The sequence below is a fragment of the Plenodomus lingam genome (assembly GCF_022343315.1).
Source record: "Plenodomus lingam strain CAN1 chromosome Unknown contig_17, whole genome shotgun sequence".
In the NCBI taxonomy this organism is placed as follows: Eukaryota; Fungi; Ascomycota; class Dothideomycetes; order Pleosporales; family Leptosphaeriaceae; genus Plenodomus; species Plenodomus lingam.
In genome coordinates this window covers 967,303-984,952 of record NW_027093934.1, presented here as the reverse complement: position 1 = coordinate 984,952, position 17,650 = coordinate 967,303, and the positions used below count along the sequence as shown (strand labels likewise).

Below are 17,650 nucleotides of genomic sequence, written 5' to 3'. Positions count from 1 at the left end.
AGCGCATAAGTCTTGTTGTCTCCATTCTCCCCACTCAACAACAAACTTTCTATCAATCTTCAAACATCAACAGTCACCTCTCCGCAAATATGACCACTGAGCAGACGTATGTCGTCCCCAATCTATCCAAGACCTTGCATTTCGAGAAGTCTGGAGGGTGTTACTCCAAAGTTTTGTGAACAGGGTATACTAACTGAGCTATTAGCTTCATTGCTATCAAGCCTGATGGCGTTCAGGTATGTCAATTGCATTCCAGGCATCTTCTCTTTCACAGCTCATCCGAATCGTTGCCGGATATTGCACTTAGGAGGGAGGTACCCTTGGTTTGAACATACAACTAACACCATTCCCAGCGTGGCCTGATCGGCCCCATCATCTCCCGCTTCGAGAACCGCGGCTTCAAGCTCGCAGCCATCAAGCTCGTCACTCCCTCCAAGGAGCACCTTGAGAAGCACTACGAGGACTTGGCCGGCAAGCCCTTCTTCCCCGGTCTAATTGCCTGTATGTTCTCTCCTCCCCTACTCCCCTAACCCCCATCTCCCCCAAACATGACTATAATACTCACACTTACCACAGACATGGGCTCCGGTCCCGTCTGCGCCATGGTCTGGGAAGGCCGTGACGCCGTCAAGACCGGCCGTGCTATCCTTGGTGCAACCAACCCCCTCGCCTCCGCCCCCGGCACCATCCGCGGCGACTTCGCCCTCGACGTTGGCCGCAACGTTTGCCACGGCTCTGACAGCGTCGAGAACGGCAAGAAGGAAATCGCTCTCTGGTTCAAGGAGGGTGAGGTACAGAGCTGGAAGAGCGCTCAGCACGACTGGGTTTACGAGAAGTAGATTTTTCCCCATCTACGTGCTCGCAACCAGGAAGTGTGGGCGTGGTCAGATAGGGCTTGCTGCCAGAGAAGCTGGATTAGTGTAGTAGCTGGAGATGTTGGCGAACTGTTGACCTCATGAGGGGACAATGGAGTTGCTGGTGTCTGGCGAACACTGAACCAAGTCTCTTTAGTAGTGAATCTTGGCTACGAAGACACGATTACAAAAAAAGAACACGATGTTCATATAGAATGAAATGGGACACGATGAATGATCTCTAGACATGTCTCTAGAGAATGATGCTATGAAAGCCTCGTGCACTCACACACTCCCCATCCTATCCATACTTCTCGTCACCCTCTGACTACTTTCCTCTCCTTCCAGCTCGTCGCCCCTCTCCCCCTTCTCAACTCGCTCCTTCCTCTCTCCCTCTATGCGCTCCAACTCCTCCCGAATCTCCCTCTCATACCACTCCCTAATCCTCTCCACCTCGCCCCACTCCCCCATGCCTCTCTCAACCTGCGGGCCCTTGACCTCCTCCCTTGCCCTAATCTCACCGAAAACGCCCCTCTTAGCGCCCCAACAAGGCTTCCCCCATCTCCAAACACACCACGCGCTGTCCTCCGCACTCGTCAGGCTCGGCCGACCTCTGACACTCTTGACAGTGAAGGCGCGGAGTAGAATAACATCTCCTGCGTGTGTGACGGGCAGTGCAGACTCAAAGGGTCGAAAGACGTTGACGCTAGTTTGGCGCGGGAAGGTGGATAGATCGGTGATGTGCAGGGTTGTGAAATAATGCTTTGGGCCTTTTTTTGCACGGGCGGGTGGTGTGGAGGCAGAAGCGACGAGGGCGAGGATGTCGGGGTTCTCAGAGGAGTGGTATTGTGAGGAGCGGTTTAGGAAGAAGGGGAGGGAGGAGAGTGGGGTGTAATATGCCAAGGGTGTAGAGAGTCCGATTGACGGCGCTGCGGGAGTGGAGTCGATGGAGGGATCGGATGATGGGTCGACTGTGGGTTTGTGGGAAGAGACAGTGGTGGCGTCGGGATCGTCGGCGGCTTTGAATTGAAAAGATGGGAGGCCGAAAGAGGTGGCTTGTGTGAGATCTGGGGCGATGAGCGAGTCGTCGTCGCGCTGGGTGTTTGTGAAGCTGGGCTGAGAGTTCGCGGTGTACTGCTGTGTATCATCTGGTGGGATGAGCGTATTCTCTTCCATGGCTAGGTGATGATGTAGGGTCAGAAACGATGTGTTGACAATTGGAGGTGGCGAACTACTGATGACTTCGTTTGTGTCCTGTTGCTGCTGCAGCCTAGGAAATCCGTCGTCCAGCGTGCTTTCACCTTCACCAGGCGAGGTGCTAGCTTGATTTGGCATAGGCCTGGGCGTTGTTTGGTCTCTGGGTTCCTCGCCATCTTCACTGGGATCAGGTGAAAGAGCCTGCATATTGGTCTCGCCTTCGGAAAGGGAAATCTCTGAGCCTGCTGAGCTGTGTCGTCTGCTGAGACTACTTGCCATCGACTGTCCAGTGAAAGGACCAGTTGGTTGAGCTGGACTACTGCTTCTCAACACTCGTGCTACAGCATGAATCGGAGTTTTCCTGCTTTTGATTCTCATTTTGATTTCCGGAGCGCTCGCCGGTGGCGGCTTCAGACTGTCCACATGCCTAGTCGGACCAGAAGATTGAATCGGGTCACTATGCATACCGAATTGAGTGTCAGTGGAAATTGAATGTTCAGACCGGATGCTATCCTCTTCCGAGTCTTTTACGTAGGTCACGTTGGAAAATCTGCCTTGAGAGGCATTCGGGTCGTACGAGGAATCAAAAATCCTCAGATCAAGGAGGTGATCATCAAAGCGCGAATGCTTTGGTTCAGCCCCTGCATCTTCTTCATTTTGCGAACTTGGCTTGCGCTGATTGTGGTGAGCGGTGGCTGGGGCAATATTAGATGCGGTCTTGACAGGCGAGAGTAATCTGGACTGTGACTGGATACTGTACGGCGAAGTATGGGAACGCTCCTGTGACGACGAGAATGTCCCGCGAGATTTCTTCTCAACAGGCGATATGGTTTCACGTGTTACGGATGCATTAGATTGAGTCGACCGTGTGGTCCTCCTTGGAGCCTGTGCTCTCTCTTGAGTGGGCGAAGCAGTGATGCTTAATTTGGATCTTGTATTCCTGGCAGGTCCTGTGGCTGGTACGGCAATGTTATGCATTTCACCATACTTTCCACCCTCCTCCGGTACCGCAATGACAAGCTCTTCAGAAAGCCCGTCTGGTGTTTGTATCCTGCCCTCCTCGCTTGAGTGCAAAAGCCCGAACATTGATTCTTCTTCTATTGACTCCATTTTGACTTCCGGATAATGTAGACCTTCATCTTGCGTATGCGACTGAAGATCATATAATGTATGCTGCATGCCTCTATCCGGCCCATCCAAAATCGTTCGCTGGTCATCCGACTGTGAATCCGACTGTGACAGGGCCTGAACATTCGCTGTGTCAAAGTTGCTTTCTAGTGCCTGTTGGGCAGGTGTGTGAGTAGGCATTCGTTGCTGTGTCTCTGCGGCGGGACCTGGAGCTTCAGGCGCAAAATCCAGATCTACAAACTCACTGTAATTCTCAGTTTCCTCTGGCAGAAGATTATCTTGACTCTGAGATTCAATGTCCTGGAGACTTTCAAAGGCCAAATTTTGTTGTGTGTGCCCCTCAACATGCGACGGACTGGTGCCTAGCTCTGAATCCTGGACATCATCGGCTGCAGGAGATCCAAGATCGATTATTGCGGATACAGCTCCAGTATCCTGAGTGACTGAAACGCTATATTCATCATCATATCTCTCACTTTCTGCTTCACTGTTTTCCGAATCGTCTTCAGCTGCGGCGACTTCCAGTTCTTCTTCGCTGCCGCTGGTTTCCGATTCTGTCTCGGCATCAGAAGACAATTCAATGATATCGAGATGCGCCAGTTCCGTAACATTTGAGGGCTCCGATGCAGCATTTTCATCCACGCCAGCATGCTTGGATTCATCTCTAGCCTCATCCATCCCAGGTGATGAAGGCACATTCTTATCCGCTGCTAGGGAAGCTTCCTCCTTTACACGCAAAGAATCGTCGTGCTCGAGCTGGAGGGTTTCTTGAACTCCAGTACCTTCTGGTGCAGGCGAAGATAGGTCCAACAGTCGAGAACACCCTCCACCATCAATTCCAAATGTGAACCTTAGCGGTGTAAATGCTGACTCGTGATTAGGATGAAAAGATGCGTCTTTTGATGACCCTATCGAACTGAAAAAGGATGTTTCCATGATGTAGTCTGCGTCGCTCGGTAGCTCCGACTTCTGATCTTGGACGATTTCGGGTATTGTAGCGCCTTGATTCGAGGCAAAATAATCTTCTTGCGAGGCCATGTCTGTGTCAATGTTGCCGGGAAATGGCGATGGAAGGGGCAGTGTAGAAGAGTCCAGCGGCTTTAATTTTGGGCTCGAGGGTTCTCTACCCACCGGTGTGAGGAGGTCTGAAATGACTGGAGCAGCAGTATCTATCTGCAAGGTTGGGAAGGTCGGCGGGAGCATGGTGATCTTCATTGTGCGGTCCGTTGCCGTTGTTTTTTCTGTTGTGATCGGGGGATTGCTTGCATTTGCGGCATTTTGAGCGGTCAGAAGCCCATCCAACGGTTCTTGTCCTCCTGCAATCTGGTCAGGTATGTCGGTGGTGTTTGTAGTCTTTCCAGCCGTCACATTGGATAGATCGGCGTCGCGAGACTCAGGAAAATCGTTCTCGCTACGATAAAGTTGGTCGTCCACATGCTCATCCTCGGTATTGGCCACCGTTGTACTCATACTAACAAACTCCGGCTCCTCGTTTCCAGCATCTTCTATTTCGGTATTCTCTTCCGTGTCAATCTCAGTATCGCCTCCAAATGCGTATTGAGACTCCTCTAGCGGGAAGTCGTTTGGTCCAGCGTATAGCTCATGGTATTCGACGTTATTTCGGGAACGCTGCTTTGCGCCGTCGTCTGCTTTTGATTCGGGAGATGAAGACCCTTGTTGCCGGACTTCTTGCGGTTGTTGCTCAGCTGTCACGACGGAGGGTGACTCGGGTTTTGCTGGAGACACAGGCGTATCTGGCAACTGTCGCATGTGTATAGGTGAGTGCTCCATATCATCCTCCAGATCCTCTTCTATTTCATCATCCTTCTCTGGTGAGGGGGTTCTGGCGCTATATGTCCAAGTCTTCCAGTCCCGATACGACTTTCTCCGCCTCTTCTTGACATGACCGTGCTCAACATCCTCCGTCAAAGGATCATAGGGCGCCTCGAAAGAAAGGCCATCTGAAAGGCGTATGCGCTTGAGTACGGCAGGTGAGGACCACTGCTGGCTGGGGCTTGGCCCTCCTAACGACACACGATGGGAAGGCGACCTCGATACAGGCGTTGGGGCAACATCATTGAGCTCGAGGTTTGCAAGCTGGCTGCCATTGCGGAAGACCTGCACTACTACAGTCTGTTCATATTCGAGCTCCCAATCAATGCTCCTTCCCGGTGTCTGGATCGCACCTTGCTTTACGAACTGTGCGCCACGAAGACTGAGTAAAAGTTCATCACCAATGCCCGCGCCGGTTGTCGCAATTGCTTTTGCGCTTGAGCCAGTGAAGCGGACACGAACCTGACCGTTTCTTCGGCGCAATCGAAAGTCTGGATCGGCAAGGAGGAGGGAAAACTGGCGTTGTGATGAGGAGTAGGGCCATATGAGAATGACGGAGGCTCTGAAATGCTTGGACTCGAACTCTGGCAGGGTAGGACTGAGGTCTGCAATGCGTAGTTCTTCCATCTTGAGCGCGCATTGGTAGCGCTGTATGCAATGCTACAATGGGGACATGGGCATAGGAGTACAGTAACAGCTTGTTGGGTGCAAGAGCACGTGAGCGTCACACGCGATGCTCGTGTGAACGTGAAGTCGAGTGGAAGACCGCTGTGAGTGAGACGCGACCCCCGGCCTGCCAAGACTCGCTTACGGCTTTAACCATTAATTCCAGCCTTGGAGCCTGGACCAGCACCACATGTGCACGGATACATACATACATGGTGAAGGCGGCGTGGTGCGCACGTGACCAAATACTAGATGGAAGATGCAGTCTGAATCTCAACTACTTCGCTACCTAAGGTCCTATGGCAGCTTCAACACGTCCTTCAACATCGCCAATGCCCCAAAAAGCTCATTGTCGTGATACCTCCTTGCATTGATCTGCAGATCAATCGGTGCTCCCTCAAAGTCTCCTTCTTCCCATAACTGCTTAACGTGTTTACACGCATCACCCAACGGCTTATAATCAGCATCATACTGCTCTCCCTTCTTCGCTTTGATCGGCGTGGGTACAACAATCCCCGGATAATCCACAAAGTTCCACAAGCTCGTATATGTCCAGTAGAATGCTGTATCATGCGAACAAGCCGGACCCACAAAGGCTGGCCCAATCACAATATCAACATCTTGTTCATTCCAGCTATCCGCAAACGCATAGCGGAAAGCATCTCGCTCACCCCGCATTTCGTTGACTTGTTCCGCATCGAGCATACCATGAGGTGCAGCGTCAGCCCAGGTCCATTCGCTCAAGGGTAGAACCGGTTCGCCAGTTGATTCGACGTCGGCCCGGGCGAGCTTGCCACCGCTAGGCCAATACATACGGCGGGCCTTGGACCAAGCTTCTGCAGCATTGTACGGCTTAAAGGATTTGACTTGAAAGATGTCCGAGTACTTGGGGTCTTCGAGCTGATTGCAAGCCCAGGCGATGGCGCGTTTGACCGGTGGTTGTGGATAAATGTATCCATCGTTGTAGATGATACCTATCTTTAGAGGCTTCCTGGTTGCTGTCTTTAGACCTGTCCAGGTCATTGGTACTAGCTTCTGGTCATGTATGTATGGTTTTGTGCCCAAAATTGTCGACATGAAGAAATCCGTGTCTCGTAGACTTCGGCACATACTGCCACCTGTCGCGAGAATGTTGAGTTCCGCCGAGAAGGCGTGGGAAATAAATCCCTTTGCTGGTAAAGTATAACTTGTTGGCTTGAATCCGTATATGCCATTGAAGGCACTAGGACCACGTATGCTACCTCCAATATCAGTGCCAACGCCTAACACGGATCCCTTCATGGCTACAAGTGCCCCTTCACCACCCGACGATCCACCTGCACTGAGATTGGTGTTGAATGGGTTGAGCGTTCGGCCATAGTGTGATGTCGACTCCAAGTGCATGATCAGCTGTGGCTGGTTTGTTTTGCAATAGAAGACCGCGCCCATGTCGCGCAGCAGTGATACCATCAAGCAGTCTTTCTCATCAAACTGGGTACTTGCAAAGGATCCATAAGATGAATATGTTCCTGCCATGGGTAGATGCTCTTTGATACTTATCGGCACACCATGGAAAGGCCCCTTGGTCTTGCCGTGCTTCTCAAGATAGGAGTCCAGCTCTTTCGCCTGCTCCAGTGCCTCGGGCATAAACCATTGCGTTAGACAACATGTGAGCTGATGTGCGATGATTGAACGTTTGCAAAACGCGGTTGTCACCTCGAGGGAAGTAAATTTCCGAGCTGCGATTGCTTCTGCGAGTCCAACGGCATCGTAGTTCTCTGTGATATCAACTTCGGATCGGCTTAAAATGCCACAGGTGGTAGGGACCTTTGATACATCGATGGGTGGGTTGACGAAGAAATCCGACGGGAGGCGAAGTTCCGATGGCACTTTCTTTGCAAACGCTTCAAGCAGTGAAGTGCGCTTTTCTTCGAATTGAGGAGTGCCCTTGGGCAATGCTTTGGGCTGTATGACGGTGAGAACCGAGTTCGAGAAGGCAATAGCCATGACTATGTATTTGGTACAGCAGTGAATGATTTCGAATGACAGATCAGGTCAGCAAGGTATAAAGCCTTTGTAGATTACCTGCAGCCTTTACACCGTCTCATTATAAGCGACCCAGCAGTCTTATCTACATTCGCTAGTTGCATACTAACCACACTGGTAACACGTTTGACCGCGATCCGAGTATCTATACACCGCGGTCCGAGTATTGCACAACGCGGCAATAGATACGTACTGTAAGGCCCTCCTCATCGGACCAGCGGAGACCACCTGGAAATATTCTGTATCACAAAGTACCGTGAAGTTGCCGATAACGAAAGGAGGTGCCGTTGTGGTTCGCCATCCGCGCAACGCTAACTCGAACAGGCCTCCACATCTTTACTCGACCTGTGTAGCGTGCTCATCTACGCCCAATAATCAACCATGATGTCTTCACTACTAAGTACGCTAAAATCACCGTCCCCACATGCCAACCCCATCTTCCACTCTGTGCGTCGCTTGGAACTCTCCAATGGACGAATCTTGTGGCAGTTTCGTGAAATACCGCATTCGGTCGAAGATGTGAGATACATGTCTTTGATGGAAGAGGGGTAGTGGCGGATATCTAACAACCCCTATCACTTAACCGAGAACGTTATCAATTCGGTGGAATGGCTATCAGTCGAAAATCTGATGGCTGCGTTCAAGAAAGCTATTGCGGGGAAGAGTTGAGATGGTGTTGCTGCTATTGGCGATGAGTATAAGGACGAGTAGGTTACCCACTAAGTGGATGATCATCACGACACCACTGTTGTACTCAGGTACTCATATGGTGCCAGATTCCCGGTTTCTTTTTGCATACATACGACTCCATTTATCAATAATCAATCGTCAAACCCTACCTGAGCAACAACGTCATGACGGGAGACCCCAGCACCATGTCAGGAGTCATTCCTGGCACCGTCCATCTCGTCGACATTAATCATAGCTTGAATGCTCGACACTCTGGGGATGGAGATATCATTCTGAACCCAGCACCTTCCAAGGACCCAGACGACCCCCTAAACTGGACCCCTCGACGCAAGCTACTATCAACTATATGCGTCAACCTGTATGTTAGCAGAATTTCCTGGATGATCCCATCGTTGACTCAACCAGCTACACATGGATGACCGGAATTGCATTGTCGACAGTTTATTCAGTTCTTGTCCCACTTTCCGCTCAATCAGGGGTGGCAATCAAGACCTTGAATGAGGGCTCGGGATATATGTTTCTCTTCTTGGGTTGGGGACTCCTATTCTGGCAACCATTTGCCTTGAGATATGGCAAACGCTTGACATTTCTCATATCAGTCCTTGGCGCCATTGGTACATCTATATGGAGGCAGGTATCATCTTCGAAGATTAACTTTCTGTTCTGACTGATATTTTGCAGTGCTTATGTCAAGAGCGACGGAGAATGGATAGCCCGATGCATTATCATGGGGTTCTTCGTTGCGCCTATCGAGGCATTGCCCGAGATTGCGGTTACGGATCTCTACTTCACTCACCAGGTAATTCACTTATTTGTTGACTTAACAGTGGTTTGCTGAGACACGATAACAGCGCGGATCCTACATGGGCCTGTATGCCCTATCGTTGGCAGGAAGTAACTACTTTGCTCCCATAATTTCCGGCTTCATCGCCGACGGACAGGGATGGCAGGTATGTCGCAATCATCGTTGTGAATCTGATGGACCTCTGTTAACCCATCTACCCAACTTCTCAGTGGGTGTTCTACTGGCCTGCCATTTTCAACGCATTCACATTCGTCTTCCTATTCTTTTTCCTAGAAGAGACAAATTACGCTCGTAGTTTCCCTGAGATCACACCTGGTATCGCAAGCGTACTCAAGGGACCGAGCCCAAAAACCCCACAGGATTTAGAAAAGGCTGGTCCTCGTGTGACAAGCACTGCTCAAAGCGTAGTAAGCGACACAATTGGAACCTCGGCCAAGTCATTCGTTCAAAAACTCTCCATCTGGCAGCCTTGTCCAGGACAGAGCATGTTGATTCACGCCAAACGCAGTTTGAAGTATCTCAGCTGGCCGGTCATCTTCTATTCGGGATTCAGCTATGGCTCATATCTAATCTGGTTTAATGTGCTCAACGGTACTTCATCCATTATTCTCAGCGGTCCTGGATATAACTTTAAGCCTTCGATGGTGGGACTGAGCTATGTCTCGTGTTGCATAGGGGTCGCACTTGGCATGCTCTTGTCTGGCCAGTTCAGTGATCGGTTGACCGTCAGACTTGCTCGTCGCAACGGCGGTATCATGGAGGCCGAGCACAGATTATGGCCATTTGTAGTCTGCCTCATCATGGTTCCAGGATCCCTACTTCTCTGGGGTGTTGGCGCAGCAAATGGTATACATTGGTTTGGTCTTGTCTTTGCAATGGGCTGCCTTGCGTTTACGAGTTGCGTGGGCCTCACGCTCAGTGTAAACTACATGATTGACAGCTATCATGATATTAGTGGGGATGCGATTGTGACGGTCATTCTGATTCGGAATACCATGTCTTTCGCCATCAGCTATGGGTATGTCATTACTTCAAGTAAACTCTGCGATTGCTAATTGTAGCCAGACTCACTCCATGGTTGACAAACTTGGGATATCAGAACTGCTTCCTGTCTGCAGCATTTATTGGTATGGCGGCTTCAGCTGTGTTTTTGATCATGATCAAGTACGGCAAATCATTGCGCCTGCGTACGACTGAGGAGTATTGGGCCATCGTCAATGAGGAGAAGACGAAGATGTAGCACAGTGCATCACTTTCAGTCTGGTCTAACAGGCAAGATTCTTGGAATGCAGGGTCTATCGTATTCGTGAATTTGCTATAAGCCTATGTGCTAGAACCGGAAATACATGAACTTCATTCATTGCCTGAATCTACATTGTCAACAGCATAACTGCTCCAAGCGAAGCCGCCCACCCACACGGTAACAGCATTCTCCCAGCAGCGCCCTCGAAAGGCTGCAGGGTATTTCTAGGAAAACCTGCACTACTCGAAGGCGTGCCAGACGCAGCCGCAGATGCACGTCCATCCACGGTAAAAAAGTTCGCAGCGATCGGCGCATCGACGTTATTCTCTGCGGCAAATGACTCAATGTCAAAGTTGAGCCTGTCCTGCACATTTGCAAATACAGATGCCTCGACATTGAAGCCATCTGGTTGTTCAAACAACAATTCTACGTAGCGATGTGCTTGGGTATCTGTCGCTGGTGGGCCAGGTGGTAGGTAGGATGCAGGGCCTGATGCCGTTGATGCGAGGAGTGCGGCTGATCCAGCGACTTGTTGTTGTGTAGCTTTGAAATCTGTAATCATGGCATGCAAGAGGACTCGTCGCTCTGTGGTGCCATTGAGTGGTGGGAGGTCTAGATCCAGCATGACAAGCATGTAGGTATCGCTTGAGTCTAGGAGATCGCTTGATAATGCGAAGCGTGGTTGATTTGCTGTAGCTACAATAACTTAGCACAATATTTTGCGATGAAAGGTTTTGGGTGACATACCTGCTTTCGAAAGCAATTGTCCTGGTGTTTCCACCGTGGTCGAGTTGAACATGACCTCTAACTTTGTGCTGACCTCTGGAACGAATCCTGGGGGTGTTTGCGCCTGCGCAGCAGCCATCAGAGCCGCTGCGAGTAACGATCTAGAGAAGTACATGCCGGTTGATTTTTGAATTGAAATAATTCTTGGTGAAATGAACCTTCCAACAACAGCTCTTCGGATTTCACACCAAGATATAGTCTTTTGCGGGCCACGAAGCATCCGCGCCTGAGGGCGCTTTTGTGGCACACTCTGTGTCAGCACAGCTGGACAGTATGCCGAATTTGCTGACGTCGGGTATCGACTGCGATTTTGAAACGTGGGTTGCACGAAGCCACAGCTGTCACGCCTTGGCGGCTAAGGCATTTCACTGAGACGATGAACGTTGGCTTTGATGGCTCTATTTGTTCCTTGGCTTCGATGTAATAAATGATATATGATATGTGGATGGCGAGCAAGGCCCGTTATTATGTGCGGGCGTTCACGCTTGTGGATGAAGGCGTTGTAGAGCCCATGGACTACTGTGTAGTGACGCAAGGCACGCCATGAGAAGGGGCTTCAGGTGCGCAGAAACAACCCAGCTTGACTTGTAACTAGCGCTGATTGTCTTGTTCAATGCGCTTCCAGGCTGATTGTCAAGGTAAGCAGGATGCTGATGGCGACCCGTACACGGCTCTCCAAAGCTACTCCGGAATGTGCTAGTATTATAGACTGATGGAAGTTCCTAAACTTTGTAGCCTTCTAATCGGAAAGTATAGGTTCTTTTCCAATGTGGAAAATGGATCGTATCAGTAAATGTGACAGTGGCATTGATGACGACCCAACTGCCTGTACCTACTATGATCTATCGCAGGTCCTGTAGGTGGTGTGGTAGTACCGGTACACCAGGCTAGGAATGAGCATTAACTGCACTCCTGTTATGTTTCCATCCCCTTGTGGCCAATCCACGCATTTCGTGTGGAAGGTATAGCGATTATCGTACGCTATGGATTGCCAGTCGTCCGGTGTAAGGCGTATTGGTGCTAGTCAAACTGATGAAGCCCGACGTCGGCTTTGACTTCCATCTGATAACTTAAGCCAGTTCTTCCATCTGATAAGCCAGTTCTTCCATCTGATAACCCCACCAACCAACCCCTCCTCACATCAAACAGCCACAACAATGTCCCGGATCTCGGCTCCTACTATCTTCACCAATGCTCGCATCTTCCAAGGCGATACATCCACCGCAGAAGCAGACTTCCAATCTTCACTTGTCATACAGAATGGCAAAATCACTTTTGTCGGCCATGCCGAAGCGCCTGAGATTACATCCCTCCTCAACTCAGGGATTCCGTCCCAAGACCTGAATGGGAAATTTATCCTTCCGGGCTTCATTGATGCACACATGCATTTTCTCATGCTAGGCCAATCGCTGCATAAAGTCGATTTGGACCACGCAAAAGATCTCGAGGAGATTCGAGCGCGCATTACCAAGTATGCGAAAGAGAATCCAGACAAGCAGCGCATACTATGCAAAGGTTGGATGCATAGCATGACTAATGGCGAGGCGAAAGCCAGTATGCTAGATGATCTGGATCCAAGGCCAATATATATTGACTCCAAGGACATCCATTCCTGCTGGTGTAATACCGCGGCGCTAGAAGAGATGAAAGTCCAAGATATGAAAGACCCCGCAGGTGGTACCATTGAGCGCGATGCATCTGGCAAGGCATCAGGACTCTTGAGTGAGGCTTGTGTCTTGTTGATTGTCTGGCCGCATCTCGCCAAGGTACTTCCAGTGGAGGAAAAGATGGCGGCACTGAGATCTGCAATCAAGGCGTATCACGAGGCTGGCTGCACGGGGTGTATCGATATGGCAATGGATGAGAATGCGTGGGAAGCAATTCTTGCACTACAAAACGATGAGGGAGGGCATCTTCCACTTCGAATAGCTGCACACTGGTGCATACTTCCCGGAGACGGGGAGGCACATCGATTACAGCAAGTGGACCGCGCTATTGAATTAAGCCGGAAATTCAACAGCGAGACCAGTCCAGACTTGAGAATCGTTGGTATCAAAATCATCTGTGATGGAGTCATTGACGCTTGTACTGCTGCCCTGGCCGAGCCCTACACTTCAAATGGCCACTTTGAAGGCCCAATCTGGACACCCGAGATGCTGGACCCCGTAGTAAAAAAGACATGCGAAGCCGGCCTACAGTGCGCCCTTCATGCCATTGGCGACCAAGCAGCCCACAACGCCGTCAACGTGCTGGAAAAGTACGGAAAACCAGGCCAACGACACCGCATCGAGCATCTCGAACTCACTGCGCCAGAAGATGCGAAGAGGCTCGGCCAACTGGGCATCACAGCTAGTATCCAGCCCGTCCACTCCGATCCAGCGATACTACGTGCGTGGCCTAGACTCCTTGGCCCCGAGCGCGTCAAGCGTGCCTTTGCGTACTCTGAATTCGCAGACCACGGTGCGCCTTTGGCTATTGGTTCCGACACTCCAACTGCACCCTACGCACCACTTCCCAATCTCTACGTAGCGACAACCCGCAAGTCAGCACGACAGCCGCAGGCTGGTGACGAGCCTGTCAATGCGAACTTTCGCTTAGAGTTGACGCAGGCTGTGAGTGCGGTCACCAAGGGCGCGGCTGTTTCTTGTTTCGCAGAGGAGCGTATGGGCAGCTTGGAGGTGGGTATGCTTGCGGACTTTTGTATCGTGGATATGCGGTGGAAGGATGACGAGTTGTTGCAGGCCAAGGTGGTGGAGACGTGGTTTGCGGGTCAAAGAGTGTTTTCGGCGTGAAGAGAGATATATAGCGTCCTATATGTTGTGTCGAGCGGACTGGCTGGAGAGGACGAGAATCAGAGAGTAAATACTGCTAGTAAATCGAGATGAACACTGTAAGCTTGACTGGCCCTGGAGCTGAGCAGTGTAGAAGCATTTCTTCCAAAATTCTCACTAACTATTCAAAGAACAAAACAAACCACAATCTCCATCTTCTATACATCCCAGACAACAAAAATCGCGACATCTACAAACTTTGCCACGGGAACTGCAGAGCAACTAGGGTATCGCTCTTCCAAAATGCTTACATGTCTAAAAAATTAGCTCTACCTCCAACAAGCCAAACCTACGTATCCAACCACACCTTCCCCCTCCCCCACCCCTTACTCATAATCCCCTCATTCTCAAAAAATATCCCACTCAGCCTCTCCGTCTCCCGCCCCAACCCCCCATCCCCATCCCCACTCTCCCCCAAATCCCCCACCACACACCGCACCGCCGTCCGCGCCCCCTCCTCCACCGTCTTCGGCGGCGTCCCAGTCCCCTGCCGCCCCATCTGCGTATCCACCCACCCAGGGCAACAGCAATTCACCAGGACGTCCGGGTATGTATTTGCCAAGACGATTGTCAGTGCGTTGATGAGCGCTTTGCTGACTTTGTAACTACGTGTTGCGACCCACTGTGCTGTTTCTTGGGCCGGGGAGGCGGGGGTCAGACTGGAGAGGTAGGACTGCGATAGTGTGTCGACGTCGGCGATGCAGGATGCGGAGCGGAATTGGGCTTGGAGGGGTGGCGGGTAGGTGCTGAGTGCATTATAGCCACTCGATAAATTGACGATGCGCGGATTAGGTCCGAGGTTTGGTTGGGAGAGAAAAGCAAGACACATATTCCTCGTGCCGAGATAGTTTGTGGAGATTGTTTCTGCGGCGAATTGGGGGTTCTCGCGGTAGTCGTTTGAGATTGCGGCGTTGTTGATTAGGATGGAGGGGTTATGGTTGTTGGTGTGGAGGAGGGCGAAGAGGGAGGCGATTGATGTGGTGGAGGTGATGTCGAGTTGAGCGTGGATGATTTGGTTGTGGTTGGAGGGTTGGGGGTTGGATTCAGCGCCACTCCGCGAGGTGGCGTAGATTATCAGGGGCTGTGGGAAGTTTTGCTGGGCAAGGAGTGAGACGATTCCTTTGCCTATGCCTCGATTCGAGCCGGTTACGATGACGACTTGGTGGTTGGCCATGAGGTTTGGTGAAAATGTCGAATCGGGATGGTAGAAGAGAGATTCAACTTGTCCCTGGATAGCCTGAATAGGTGTTGGGGTTTGCTGTTCTGGATCGTGGGATTCTTGCGAGGTTGGAAGTAATGAATGCTTCATGAACTCGTTGTGGGGTTGATTACCGGTATAGTTTGGGATACGGACAAGGCAGATGTAGCCCTTATTTCCGCCGGGCCAGCGACAACCAAGGGCGCAGCCGCCCTTTAAAAAGACATCACAGATCCTGGCTCTGCGATTATGATAAGCCCGACAGTCAATTGCTCGTGCTTGATGATACCTTGTGCGAGTGTCCTATCGGCATGTCTTAACCTAGGCTACTCTCATATCATCGATTAGACTTCCAACTATCGTTCTGACGTCTCCTCAGGTCCGACAAATGCGGATGTGTTGGAACTACAAGTCTTTACATAGACGACATAATAGTACATCCAGGCCTCTCTCCCAGAACGCCGCGGCTATGCATGAAGAAGCACAAACCCAATGTCCCAATCCAATTCACGTATGTTCGAGACTACCGTCGTGCTTTTGGTGGCGGTGTACCACCACCCATGCCGCCCATCATCTTCATCATCGCGCCCATATCCATGCCACCCATGCCACCCATGCCACCCATGCCTCCAAGTGCAGACATATCAGGCATGCCGCCTCCACCACCTAGCATCTTCATCATGGCACCAATGTCTGGCATACCTCCGCCACCACCGCCCATGCCATTGGCGCCACCCATACTTGCCAAGCGCTTCTGCATGGCCGCCATTTGTTGTTGCTTGTTGCCACCACCCATTGCACCTTGAGCTTTCTGCATATTGGCCATACCACCCTTCATCTTCTTTGCCATGCCAGCCATCATGCGATGTTGCGTGAGCAGTTCCTCAACTTCACGGACTGATGTGCCTGAGCCACGTGCTACACGCGTCATACGTGTTGGCTGGTCGACAAACATCTTCCCATCAGATTCTAATTCTTTCTCTGTCATGCTGTCGCAAATGTAGATCATCCGCTTAAGCTTTAAGCCGCCTTCTTCATCGTCCATGCCACCCATCATGTTGCTTAGACCGGGAATCATGCCGGCCATTTTCGACAAGGGTCCCATCTTCATGATGTTCGATAGTTGGTCGCGGAGATCTTTGATGGTGAAAATGCCCTGGGTAATATGTTTCATAGTGTCTTTTTGATCCAGCTTCAGTGACTGGACGTGCTCGACCAAGCCCTGTACATCACCCATTCCAAGCAGCTTCGATACGAAGGCTTGCGGTGCAAAGCGTTCGAGATCAAGTAGGTGTTCTCCATTACCGATGAAGACAATGGGTGTATGTGTTGCTGCGACAGCGGAAATGGCTCCACCTCCTGCTGCCGCACCGTCCGTTTTGGTGATGACGATGGCTCCAAAGTCCGCAGCCTCTTTGAAAGCACGTGCCTGCGACTCGGCGGCTTGACCAATGGTTCCGTCGAGAACCATGATGGTTTGATCTGGCTGCACTGCATTCTGAATCTGCACCATTTCGTCGAAGAGATCTTTTTCTTGCCTGTGACGACCCGATGTATCTACAATGATAATCTCGAAGCGCTCCTTCTTGAACTTTTCCACACCTTCACCAGCTACCACTACTGGATCCGTTTGGGTGTGGCTACCGTAGTATGGAATCTTCGCCTTGGTTGCGTTCTGCTTCAACTGATCGAAAGCACCAGCACGGAAGGTATCCGCGCAGACCAAACACGCCTTGAAGCCTCGTGCCTGATACCAGCGCGCCAACTTTGTACAAGTAGTCGTCTTTCCCGCACCCTGCAGGCCCACGAACATGATGACATTGCTTTTGCCTTTGCGCGGCTTGAATGGTTCGGCGTGCGGATCTACTAGCTTCACAAGTTCGTCGTAGACGGCCTTTTGGATGAGGCGCTTCTTGTTGACGCCGGGGGCAAGGTGCTTGAAGTCGACGGTGCGTTTGATCGACTGTCGCAAGTTCATAACCAGTTTGACATTGACGTCGGCTTCGACCAGGGCGTTGGATATTTCCTTGACCATAGCATCGAAGGCCTGGCGCATGTTAGCCACTGCTACTGTGAGGTCTCGCTGGCGGACATGCGCACCTTCTCGTCGAGGTTGGGCGACCTCGTGAGGTCAGTGACGGCGGCATTGATGCGCCGTCCGAGATCTTGAAGCACCATGGCGGCGGTAGAGGGGTTGCGTCAGTGTGGAGTGGTGGTAGTGGCGGTGGTGATGATCCGCTATGGTGGTCGGTGGGGAAAGGTAAAGGGTGGTGGTAGTGGTAGTGTCAAGTGTGGGGGGCAGATGCTCGGCGTCGGCGATTGGTGAACTGAACCGCCGACCGCGTCTCAACTTTTTTTCGCGCCTACAACCGTAGTTCAACGTCGCACATAACC

The 17,650-nt window shown here is 51.2% G+C and overlaps 8 protein-coding genes across 8 annotated transcripts; 3 read left to right on the top strand and 5 right to left on the bottom strand.

The window, feature by feature from the left end:
• Positions 1-89: 89 nt before the first annotated feature.
• On the top strand, positions 90-839 carry NDK1 (nucleoside diphosphate kinase; the record flags this gene model as incomplete). The annotated part of the gene is made up of 4 exons (XM_003844932.2): positions 90-106; positions 206-236; positions 354-501; positions 577-839. The coding sequence occupies 4 exons, from the start codon at positions 90-92 to the stop codon at positions 837-839; spliced, it is 459 nt and encodes a 152-aa protein (XP_003844980.1).
• A 300-nt stretch (positions 840-1,139) lies between these two features.
• On the bottom strand, positions 1,140-5,639 carry IAQ61_003327 (uncharacterized protein; the record flags this gene model as incomplete). The annotated part of the gene is made up of 1 exon (XM_003844931.2): positions 1,140-5,639. One exon carries the CDS (start codon positions 5,637-5,639, stop codon positions 1,140-1,142), a length of 4,500 nt encoding a protein of 1,499 aa, XP_003844979.2.
• Positions 5,640-5,975: 336 nt separating this feature from the next.
• IAQ61_003326 (uncharacterized protein) lies at positions 5,976-7,664 on the bottom strand (the record flags this gene model as incomplete). The annotated part of the gene is made up of 1 exon (XM_003844930.1): positions 5,976-7,664. The coding sequence occupies one exon, from the start codon at positions 7,662-7,664 to the stop codon at positions 5,976-5,978; it is 1,689 nt and encodes a 562-aa protein (XP_003844978.1).
• A 914-nt stretch (positions 7,665-8,578) lies between these two features.
• Positions 8,579-10,438, top strand: IAQ61_003325 (uncharacterized protein; the record flags this gene model as incomplete). Its single annotated transcript, XM_066095935.1, has 5 exons — positions 8,579-8,751; positions 9,075-9,192; positions 9,245-9,343; positions 9,408-10,216; positions 10,264-10,438. 5 exons carry the CDS (start codon positions 8,579-8,581, stop codon positions 10,436-10,438), a joined length of 1,374 nt encoding a protein of 457 aa, XP_065954180.1.
• A 54-nt stretch (positions 10,439-10,492) lies between these two features.
• IAQ61_003324 (uncharacterized protein) lies at positions 10,493-12,198 on the bottom strand. The gene is made up of 2 exons (XM_003844928.2): positions 11,189-12,198; positions 10,493-11,137 (listed from the first exon to the last, which is right to left on the bottom strand). The coding sequence occupies exons 1-2, from the start codon at positions 11,445-11,447 to the stop codon at positions 10,569-10,571; spliced, it is 828 nt and encodes a 275-aa protein (XP_003844976.2). The 5' UTR covers positions 11,448-12,198; the 3' UTR covers positions 10,493-10,568.
• A 186-nt stretch (positions 12,199-12,384) lies between these two features.
• Positions 12,385-14,019, top strand: IAQ61_003323 (uncharacterized protein; the record flags this gene model as incomplete). Its single annotated transcript, XM_003844927.1, has 1 exon — positions 12,385-14,019. The coding sequence occupies one exon, from the start codon at positions 12,385-12,387 to the stop codon at positions 14,017-14,019; it is 1,635 nt and encodes a 544-aa protein (XP_003844975.1).
• Positions 14,020-14,347: 328 nt separating this feature from the next.
• On the bottom strand, positions 14,348-15,367 carry IAQ61_003322 (uncharacterized protein; the record flags this gene model as incomplete). The annotated part of the gene is made up of 1 exon (XM_003844926.2): positions 14,348-15,367. The coding sequence occupies one exon, from the start codon at positions 15,365-15,367 to the stop codon at positions 14,348-14,350; it is 1,020 nt and encodes a 339-aa protein (XP_003844974.2).
• A 412-nt stretch (positions 15,368-15,779) lies between these two features.
• IAQ61_003321 (uncharacterized protein) lies at positions 15,780-17,509 on the bottom strand (the record flags this gene model as incomplete). The annotated part of the gene is made up of 2 exons (XM_003844925.2): positions 17,357-17,509; positions 15,780-17,303 (listed from the first exon to the last, which is right to left on the bottom strand). Exons 1-2 carry the CDS (start codon positions 17,432-17,434, stop codon positions 15,780-15,782), a joined length of 1,602 nt encoding a protein of 533 aa, XP_003844973.1. The 5' UTR covers positions 17,435-17,509.
• Positions 17,510-17,650: the final 141 nt, after the last annotated feature.

Coding starts and splice junctions, on each gene's coding strand:
- IAQ61_003324 (XM_003844928.2), bottom strand. CDS start 11,447: ATGCTTCGTGGCCCGCAAAAGACTATATCTTGGTGTGAAATCCGAAGA. Junction 11,138..11,188: donor ACAATTGCTTTCGAAAGCAG/GTATGTCACCCA, acceptor AAGTTATTGTAG/CTACAGCAAATCAACCACGC.